At 39.3% G+C, this 10,749-nt stretch overlaps 1 protein-coding gene across 10 annotated transcripts in view; it reads right to left on the bottom strand.

Annotated features, from left to right (window-relative positions):
• Positions 1 to 4,145: 4,145 nt before the first annotated feature.
• MALT1 (MALT1 paracaspase) overlaps positions 4,146 to 10,749 on the bottom strand; it is an 80,670-nt gene continuing 74,066 nt past the window's right edge. For 8 of the 10 annotated variants that reach the window (XM_063795761.1, XM_063795760.1, XM_063795762.1 and 5 more), the window contains 2 exons: positions 10,261 to 10,386; positions 8,017 to 8,629 (listed from right to left, as the gene is read on the bottom strand). In XM_063795761.1, coding sequence (XP_063651831.1) covers positions 8,192 to 8,629; positions 10,261 to 10,386 — 564 coding nt within the window. In that variant the 3' untranslated portion in view covers positions 8,017 to 8,191. Of the gene's footprint in view, positions 8,630 to 10,260; positions 10,387 to 10,749 lie in introns of all 10 variants that reach the window. The other 2 variants (XM_523938.9, XM_001141643.8) reach the window with 1 other exon arrangement.

Below are 10,749 nucleotides of genomic sequence, written 5' to 3'. Positions count from 1 at the left end.
GAAAGCCAGCTGCTCCCATTGGCTCACCTGAAGACATCCCTTCTCCTGCCTCTCCTCAGCAGGGGCCTGCCTACAGGGTAGCTCAGCCGAGCAGAGCATCATGGAATGGTCTTCCTTATCCTCCTTCTCGACATCATTTGGTGACGTTCTTTTCAGTCTACAGGCAGAATCAATCCTATCTAATAATGGTTGTGGTTTCCACAGCCCTCAGCCCTCCACTCTCTGTTGGCCAGTCTAGCTTGGACCTTGGTGGCCAGTGTTGGCCACATGCTGCCAACAAGGGGCCAGGACACGAAAATGCCAGAAAAGGTAATTTTGCGAGTCACACCGTGGGTCAGGCCTGAGTGTGAAGTCAGCTTACATAGCTAGAATGGCTCCAAGGCAAGTCTGCGAGCTGAGTAAATGAATTACTGTAGCTAAAGCAAACTGTCAGAAAGCACCTCGGGCAGCAGACATTGGCAGGGTCCTGTAAGTGCTGTCCAGGACAGAGAGACTCACTCTTAGCTTGGAAGCATTCAGCCTCACTGGCAAGGTTGGCCAATGAGAGGGACATTTGGCTCATCTTAGCCTGCTGTCATTAACCATCAGGTTCATCTAGACGATCCCCTCCCCGCCCCACCCCGTGTTCCTTTTGTGCTCATAAAGCCTTGGGCTATGATGTGGCTTTCTGCACGTATACTTCCAGGAAGAGCGTGTCTCAGCATGCCAACCCTGTGTACCCCCTATCTGACCTTCCCCCAACAAGCACACTTCTCCCTTGCAGGTGAGAGTGCCACTGCACACCTTGAAACTGTATCCCCCACAAAGCTATAACTGGGCCAGGTGATGCCAAAGTACAAAACCAGGTTTTCAGACACTTAATACCTAGTTAGCAATAACAACTGATTCCAATGGGAAGATACCACATGGTGCTTCGCCTTGTTAATAACACCTGCTAGCAAGCCACATCTTGAATGACAAAGCTGATTTGGGGGCCAAGTTTGGTGCTGTTTGCTCCAGGGGCCCGAACTGCAGGTCAGGACCTGCTCATATGGCCTTTCCCTGTCACCAGCAGCTCACACTGGCTGACAGTGTGGAGTCCAGTGGCCTGGACTCCCTCCAGGCCAGACGCCTCCAGCCCTCACTGTGCAGTCAGGAAGCTTTTCTTCCCCTTTTCTAAGGGCTGCGGTCTCCCAAAGGCGCCCAGCTGGTGTGGGGTACGGCTGTGTGGGGGGAGAATCTCAAAGCAAACGGCGGGGTTTAACGCAGACCAAAGCTTACCTGGAAAGGCAATGTGGAAAACAGTGGGGAACCCCAAGGCTGCCGCTCCAACAAGGGGCTACTCTGACGTTTGAAAACCACTAGACAAAGATGTGAGGTCAACTGTCTGACCAGGAGATTGGGAAGGAAACAAAGCCGCTTACCCAAGTTGGAGCATAACATAAAGAATGCTGAGGTTAGATGGCAATGTAGGAACCCACATCTGGCAAGAATAGATGTTTATGTCATAAACACAGACTATAAAAACTGTCAGCCTTTGAGGGAGTCACTGTCTTTGTAATGTAGAAATAACCAGTCTGTACAGACTTCGAAGTGGTAAAACTAAAGCTTAGGAAAATATTTTTAAAATATTAACAATTTCCCTAGCAGAACAGCCTGCTGTATTGAGCATAATGTAGCAACATTAACTTCAGGTCAAATCCTTTGGAAATGTTTTCAATGTGACCTAAAAGTATATTTAGAGATGTACTTCTGCTCCTATAATGTTTCAGTATTTTAAAAGTGTTTTTCATGGAAGAATGAAATATTAAGACACTGTTGTGTACTTTTCCTGTTATGGTATAAGCAGCAGCAGTACTGTGGACAAAACACCCCGCTCTGGTCTGGGTCTGAATCATCCTGGCTCTGCCCTTACTAGCTGGGTTATCCTGGAGGGTATAGTAACACCTCTGGTTAGCCTAACAATCAGTTCATCTATAAACTGCAAGGCTGTTTTAAATAAGACTGTGTGTAAAATGTTTAAACCTAGCACACAGAAAGGCATTCCATCTGCTACCCTGGTGCCTAATTAGCAACTTATTAATGTAGAAATACTCATCCAATCATTTTTAGTATCTAAAATGCTATTTATCAACTAAACTCAAGCATGATGAAAAAAAGTGGGAATTCAGATTTAGAGGCAGAATCAGCTTTACTAATTTTGTAACAGAATAAGCACTCTGTAATGACACTGTACTTCTAAACTGAAGACTCCTTACGAAAAGTTAAAAATGTGTTCTTAAAACAAATGTATTGAAGCTGAGCATATTTACATTACACAATTGTGCATATCTGTATATTAAAATTATACAGTCATTGTTCACTGTGTAAAATCTGCAAGATACAGGTAAACAAGCAAAGAAAAATTATCCCACCAGAGATAAATGCTGTTAATCTTTTAGTAAATTACCTTTAGAGCTGTTTTGCGGGATAGATACATAACACAAACTGGTGGCATTAAATCTGCATGCTTTTTGAAAAGTGATTCTGGAGTGAATAAAAATTGCAACTTTAGAAGATATACACTGCCGGCCGGGCATGGTGGCTCACGCCTGTAATCCCAGCACTTTGGGAGGCCGAGGCAGGCAGATCACTTGAGGTCAGGAGTTTGAGACCAGCCTGGCCAACACAGTGAAAACCCATTTTAGTAGATACTACTAAAACTACAAAAATTAGCTGGGCGTGGTGGTGTGTGCCTGTAATGCCAGCTATGCAGGGGGCTGAGGCACGAGAATCGCTTGAACCTGGGAGGCGGAGGTTGCAGCGAACCAAGACGTGCCACTGCACTACAGCCTGGGAGACAAAGTGAGACTCAAAAGACAACAACAAAAAAACAAATTAAAAAAACACTCTATACTGCCTACAGGTATAGCTTTAAGAATGCCAGATTTAAAGCACAAGGTTGATGGGTTGATGCTTTTCAAAATGCTGGCACTTTAGAGGAATGGTCTTATTTAGTACTGCCAGCTCTGGAAAGTATTATAAGCTCTTTGATGTTACAGCATCATCCCCATTTTACAGATAAGGAAACAGAAGCACAGGCAAGTTAACTCTTTGAGCCACGCTATTAGTAAGGGCTGAAACCTGAGGTGTCTCAGACTCCTTCTTCATAAAGCCAAACTTTGATGCTTAAGTATTTTTAATGCTACCAAATTAGAAAAAAAGAGAATATGCACATTTACACATTTTCATATTCTGATTGTACTCCTTTACTAATATTTTATTTTTGAGACAGCGTCTTGCTCTGTCGTCCAGGCTGGAGTGCAGTGGCACAATCTCTACTCACCGTAACATCTGCCTTCTGGGCTCAAGCGATCGTCCCACTTCAGCCTCCTGAGTAGCTGGGACTACAGGTGTGTGCAACTATGCCCAGTTAATTTTTGTTTTTGCTTTTTTTTTTTTGGTAGAGATGGGGTTTCACCATGTTGCCAAGGCTAGTCTCAAACTCCTGGGTTCAAATGATCTGCTTACCGCAGTCTCCCGAAGTGCTGGGATTACAGGTGTGAGCCACCATGCCCAGGGTTTCAGTGTCAAACTCCGAATTTGAATGACAATGTCAAACTGAGAAACAGGATGAAATGCACAAAAGTAATGTGTAAATTGAGTAGCTGACATCAGTTGACAGATAAAAGTAATGACAGTATATAAGCGTCAGGTGAATGTTCAAGGAATAGGAAACAACATTGTCAGGACGTCTGTTTGGAAAAAAACCCTTAAAAGTAAAATTACATACATCAGATTTTATCTAGATATTAAACTGATGCTGCTGAGGCAGGAGGATCACTTGAAGACAGGTGTTTGAGACCAGCATGGGCAACAAAATGAGATCCCACTTCTAATAAAATTAAAAACAAACAAAAAAAAGCTTATGCCAGTATACATGTCAGTGATCTAAGCTCTGGCTACATAATTGAATTTCTTCAATTTGACAAGTCAAAAAATTGCGACTGCTGCACAGCACACCTCACTGTTACTTCATGTGCAAGTCAGAGATTTGAAAAGAGGCATTAGAGATGGGGGAAGAAGGCAATGTCTAAATGGACCTTTTCTGTGCCAGGATTCTTCTTTAAAGGCTTTCTTTTCTGAAACGTTTTGACTTGTTCATCACTGAATGAGGAACAATAGTGTTTTATATTCAAATTGTCCCATGAGTTGAGATTTCTTTTATTAGGAATTATACAATTTATAATTGTGACTTTAATTTTTAAAAATTACCTTCCAGAAAATATTCCCTCTCAGCATCAAGTATTGGCTTTGAATTTGGGTGAGCCTTTACTTGCTCAAACCTCCACTATCCTAATTTCTTTATTACATTCTAATTGGTATTGACAGATTTGACAGATTATCTTTTCTAAATTCCACTTGTGTAAATCCTACTTTAATATTACAAAGCAATTGGCACGAGATTCAAGTAAAATAAAAACATGGTTGATAAAAAAGACCAAAACTGTTATCATTCTTCTTAAGCCAGTTTTAAAATTACATATTTAGATTTTTTAAAAAAATTCATGCGATTCTCCTGTTTCAGCCTCCACGGATGCTGCAGTGAGCTGAGACTATGTCGCTGCACTCCAGCCTGGGCAACAGAGCCAGGACTCTGTCTTAAAAAAAAAAAAATTAAATATACAGAAGAGTATAAAGGGGAAGCGCGATTCTCCTGCCTCAGCCTCCCTAGTAGCTGGGATTACAGGTGTGTGCCACCATGCCCAGCTAATTTTTTTGTATTTTTAGTAGAGACAGGGTTTTGCCATCTTAGTCAAGCTGGTCTTGAACTCCTGGGCTCAAGTGATCCGCCTGCACTGGCTTCCCAAAGTGCTGAGATTATAGGCATGAGCCACCACACCCGTCCTAAAACTAAAATTTTATGTTCAGTTCCTCACACTAGCTGTTATTTCAATTGCTCAACAACCCCATGAGGCTAAAGGCTATCACACTGGGAGTGCGGATACCAAGCATCCCATCATCACAGCAAGTTCACTGGACAGTGCTGCTCGGTGGTAACCACAGCTGAGCACCTGCATGTTTGTTTGTTTGTTTTTATCAGATACATGATTTTTCAAAAATTTTTCTCCCATTCTGAGGGTTAACTTCACTTTCTTAATGGTGTCCTTTAAGGCGCTAAAGTTAATTTTGATGAAGTCCCATTTATCTACTGTTTTCCTTTGTTGCTTGTGCTTTTGGTATTGTGTCTAAGAAACCATTCCTAAGCCCAACATCACAAAGATTTACTTGTTTTCTTCTAAGAGTTTATTGAGGTCTATGATCCATTTTGAGTTAGAATTTGTAATGTGGTAGGAAGGTAGGGATCCTTTTGCTGTGCACGTAGCTACCAGTTAGTTGTCCCAGCACCGTTTGTTGAAAAGACCACTCCTTCTCTATTGATGGTATTGGCATCCTTGTTGAAAACAAGTTGATCAGAAATGTATGGGTTTATTTCTGGATGTTAGTTCCATTCCTCTGATCGATATGTCTATCCATATGCCTACACTGTCTTATTGTAGCTTGGTAGCACTTTTTGAAATTGGTACGTCTTCCAACTTTGTTCTTTTCCCAGGTTTTTTGGCTATTCTGGGTCCCCTGCGTTTCCCTACCAATTTTACCAGTTTGTCAATTTCTGCAAAAAATACAGCTAGGATTTTGATAGGAATTGTTGAATATGTAGACTAATTTGGGCAGCATTGCCATCTTACCAATATTCAGTCTTCCAATCCATGAACATGGATGTCTTTCCATTTATCTGGATCTTAATTTCTTTAAACAACGTGTTGGAGTTTTACTCTTGATGCTACTGTATATAGGATTTCTTTATTCTCATTTTCAGAATGTTTGCTGTTAGTAGAGAAATAAAACTGATCTTGTATCCTGCAACCTATTGAACTCATTTATTACTTTTTATGGATTCTTTAGCATTTTCTATATACAACTATATATCAACTGTGAATACATATAGTTTCACTTCTTTTGCAGTATAAACCTCTTTTCTTTATTAGCTTATTTGATTTTTAGATGTTGAACAAACCTTGAATTCCTAACCTAACTGCTGTGGCTAGAACTTCAAGTACAATGCTGAATAGAAGTAGTGCCGAGTGAACATCCTTGTCCTTCTTCCCAATCTTAAGGGGAAAACATTCAGCCTTCAGTCTATCACCATGAAGTATAATGTTAGGTGTGGGCTTTTCATAGATGTTATATTTATCATATCTAGGAAGATTCCTTTTATTCCTAAGTTTGTTGAGTGTTTTTATGAAAGAGTTTTGGATTTTATCAAATGCTGTAATAAGACAATCTGTGTGGGTTTTGTGCTTTATTAAATACGGTACAGTTGATCCTCATTATTCAAGGTTATGTATTTGTGAATTTACCAACTTGCTAAAATTTATAACCCTCAAATTGATATCCATGGCACTTTTGCAGTCATTTGTGGATATGTGTAAATGGGTGAAAAATTTGAGTCACCCAATACACATGTTCCCAGCTGAGGCTGAACAAGATGATGCTCTGCCTTTCTGCTTCAGTCTCATAGAGAAATGACTGGAGGGTGGAAATGGCAGGGGCAATTCAGTGTAGTACAAGAAGCTCTGGCTCTGGGGCCAGCTGGATGGGGTTTGAATTTCAGCTCTGACACCTGTTAGTGGGGTGCCTCAGGCATGTCACTTAACACTTCTGATACCTCACTTTCACTTCTGTAAAATAAGGTAGAATTTGCTAGGATGAATTAAGAATTCAAGCTCATAATGTGCGTGAGATAAACATATGTATACACACATATACACAAATACACTTTCTCCTAAAAGCAGTTGTTCCATATTTAATTCAGTGTTTGTGGGAGAATATTCTGTAGAACATAATTACTGTGAATAATGAGAACTGACTGTATATTAGCTTATTTGATTTTTAGATGTTGAACCAACCTTGAATTCCTGGGATAAATTCCACTTGGTCATGATATAGAATCCTTTTTATAGGTTGCTGGATTCAGTTTGCTAATATTTTTGTTAATGATTTTTGTGTTTGTATTAATAAGGAATATTGGCTTATAGTTTTCTTGTGATGTCTAGTCTAGTATAAGGGTAATACTGACCTAAAGTAAGTTGGGAAGTGTTCTTTCCTCTCCTACTTTTAGAAACAGTGTGCAAAAAATTAGTGCTAATTTTAATGTTTGGCAGAATTCAACAATGCAGCCATCTAGGCCTGGGATTTTCTTTGTGAGACTTTTAAAATTACTAATTCAGTATTTTTCCTTGTTAATGCCAATTGCATTTTTAACCAACTTTAACCAACTTTTAGGTAGAACCAAAGATAAGAGTATTATCTCATTAGGCCAGTGAAATTCAAGAAGAAAATACATATTATCAAGGAAGATGCTAAATATTTGGGAAATTCTGATAGGCAGCTATGAAAATTATCCATTATATCTTGATTCTTAACCTTTATCTAGCTTTAACAAACATTTTATCACTTCTCATGCGGTTTCATAATCTTATGAACAAGAAATTTCAGCCTGTTCTACAACAGATTTATATACAAACCTCTTAACTAAAACTTGCAGTGAAGTCCTTATAATCAAAAACTAAAGTTTGTACATTCCTTGAGATAATACACAGATATGTATCTGTATATATTTATATATATATAAATATATTTCGCTCTATCTACAAACATAACACTTATCTCAGAACCTGTCAGGAAGGCAGTTGTGTAGTGGAAAAAATACTGGAATAGATTTCTGGAGGTCTCAGTTCTGGTGCCAGCTCTAACTTAGATGCCTTTCTGTGTTTCTTCCATGGATAAAATTAGGTTATGCCTGGTGATCGGCAAGGTTCTTTCTGGTGTTAAAAATACAATGACTTATTCTACAATAATGCCATTCCCATTGCTCTTACTTCAGAGTGGTCACAATGAAAATATTTTGTTATATACATATAAACATACACACCTCCATACTTCATTTGTATAGAACTATTCAACCAATTCACAAAATCTTAGAAAGAGGAAGTCTGTGATTAAATAATGTAATTTCAACATCTCAAAGTCCTGAAGTTTGCTATGAAACAGTTACTACTATTCTTTCTCTACATATACAAATTTGCCTTTTCACAATGTCTCACTTTATGTAAGTGCAGTACTATTTCACAGGCATCTAAAATTATGCTAACTTTCAAAAACAAGGAGGTCATTTTTCAGAAATTCTGAGCCTGTCAGAGAAACTAAATGGTATTTCATCAGTTGTCTCTACTGGCACATTACTTCTACTAAAATGACATGAAGAATGGTGAGCGAAACTTGAAATAAATGCATCTGGAGTCCGGCTGCAATGACAGCTATCTGCTGGTGTAACATTACTTGGATTACCAGGATGTGAATGGTAAACACCATGGAATGGGTCTTGCAATGAGTGATAATGCCCTGCTCCTCCTGAGGTGGCTGCAGAACTCTGGTAAGGACCATTAGACATAAGACAAGTTTGAAAGCAAGTCTTCCTTCCCAAACCTCGATGCATGTCTAATTTAGCAATGAGAGGTTTCCCAACATTCACTTCCTGCTTGTCCTCTACAGTATCTTCCAATCCTGAGTACTGATATGATAAACATACTGTGAAGACTAGATGTTCCTGAAAAGGAAAAAAATCTGGTTTATTATTGGCATCAACAGTGAATATATATCAATCTGAAAATATTCACGCATACACACCCCCACCCCCAAAAATCCACTCACTCTCCTTTCCCAGGTTCCAAATCCTCAAGGCATTCTTTATATCTCCCTGAAACTGAGAAACGCCAGCTATCATTATCTTCCTTTTCCTTCATGCAATACTTACAACACATTTAGAATTTCTAGTTCTTACTACTGTTAGTAGTCAAAGTCAAAGAGATCTTATACTCTAGATGAACAGGGAAAACATTTTCCAAGCAGTGCAGCTTAGGAAACTTACCCTTCCCTATTATTAGAGATGGGGTATTAACTTTTAATTAAAAAATGATCTGGGCCTGGCGTGGTGGCTCACGCCTATAATCCCAGCACTTTGGGAGGATGACGCAGACGGATCACTTGAAGTTAGGAGTTCAAGACCAGTCTGGCCAACGTGGTGAAACCTGTCTCTACTAAAAATACAAAAAATTAACTGGGCATGGTGGCGTGCGCCTGTAGTCCCGGCTACTCGGGAGGCTGAGGCACAAGAATCACTTGAGTCTGGGAGGTGGAGGTTGCAGTGAGCTGAGATCGTGCCACTGCATTCCAACCTAGGCGACAGAGAGAGACACCATCTCAAAACAAAACAAAAAAAACCCTGGTTTTATACCAGTTTTATAAAAAAAAGCTTAAGCTGTTTTTAAAATATTATAGTAATCCATAATCGTAGGTGGAAAATATAACTGAATCAGATAATGGGCTAACTTTTTAAGAGAAGAAAGGATTTTAAGTAGATGAGCTCCCAACAGGATGACAACAGGTTTATGTGTGTAATTCTCAATCATGCCCATTCCATTCCCTGAGTTTTAGCTGATACATTCTATGGTCATGTAGTTGTGAACAAATTAAAGTCTCAATTTTTGCAAAGAAAAGCTTTCATTAGAACACTCAATGTGCAGAACTAGCTTCTCATTTGTAAGTCAACTAGAAATAAAAAAATGGAAAAAAAATTCTAATTTGCTATATGTCTAGTCATAGAACTAGGAAATGATTACTTGAAAATCTGAACATATTTAAAAGTAGAATATGGAGCTGGGAGTGGAAGCTCACACCTGTACTCCGAGTGCTTTGGGAGACCAAGAAGGGAGGATTCTTGAGGCCAGGAGTTTGAGATTGGCCTGGGCAATATAGTGAGATCCCTTCTCCACAGAAAGTTTTAAAAAATTAGCTGGGTGTAGTGGCATGTGCCTGTAGACTCAGATACTTGGGAAGCTGAGGTGGCAGGATCATATGCACTGAGGAGTTTGAGGTTATAGTAGGTCATGTTCATGCCACTGCACTCCAGCCTGGGTGACAGAGTTAAGACTCTGTCTCTAAAAAAAGAAAAAAGAATATACTCTGTTACTAATTTTTTAGCATTATGGAGGGTAAGCACACATAAAGTCCTCTGGTCACCATCGGAAACAGAATATAAAAAGGGTCACTGATAGGACCTTCTGTAGACTGGTTATCTCTAGTTTAATAATAAGGCAGCGTATCTATGGTCTATGCCAAAATAAGTTTGCAGTTTCATAAAGTTTTCCATTAGTAGCTATAAACAGAAAAGGTAGTAACCTTTAATTTTTGCAGTGAACTGAGTCTGGTATAGAGGCAATGCTTGGGAAGATCCTTTGATACCAAGTAGCTGCCAGTTTCTTCAGGTGTGCCTTTATTTGCATCTTTTGGATCAATATCTAGATCCTGTAAAAAAAAAAAAAAAATTAGGGACTGTTAATAATGAAATCAATGAAAGCCACAATATAATCTAGTACATAAGACATCTTAACTGATATTATCCTCTCGTGAATTTTGGCCTCTCGTGAATTTTGGTAATCCCAAAATTATCCAGGACTAAACAATGAAAACAACAATCTATAGTTATAATAGGAATTCTCAATTCTGTACTAAGCCATTTAAAAAGTAAAGTGAGCTCTGAAAGAGCTTCCTTTCAAATGATTCCTAGAAATGCTTCTTGAGCTACTCAAGTTTCCTCTTAAGCAGAGAGAGCCCCATTAGTGTTTGACTCCTGGATTCTCTCCTCTTAATCATCACTTTTGGGAAGGT

This window comes from Pan troglodytes, chromosome 17, assembly GCF_028858775.2.
Source record: "Pan troglodytes isolate AG18354 chromosome 17, NHGRI_mPanTro3-v2.0_pri, whole genome shotgun sequence".
In the NCBI taxonomy this organism is placed as follows: Eukaryota; Metazoa; Chordata; class Mammalia; order Primates; family Hominidae; genus Pan; species Pan troglodytes.
The sequence above is the reverse complement of the archived record's forward strand: the minus strand, read 5'-3'. Positions and strand labels throughout refer to the sequence as shown.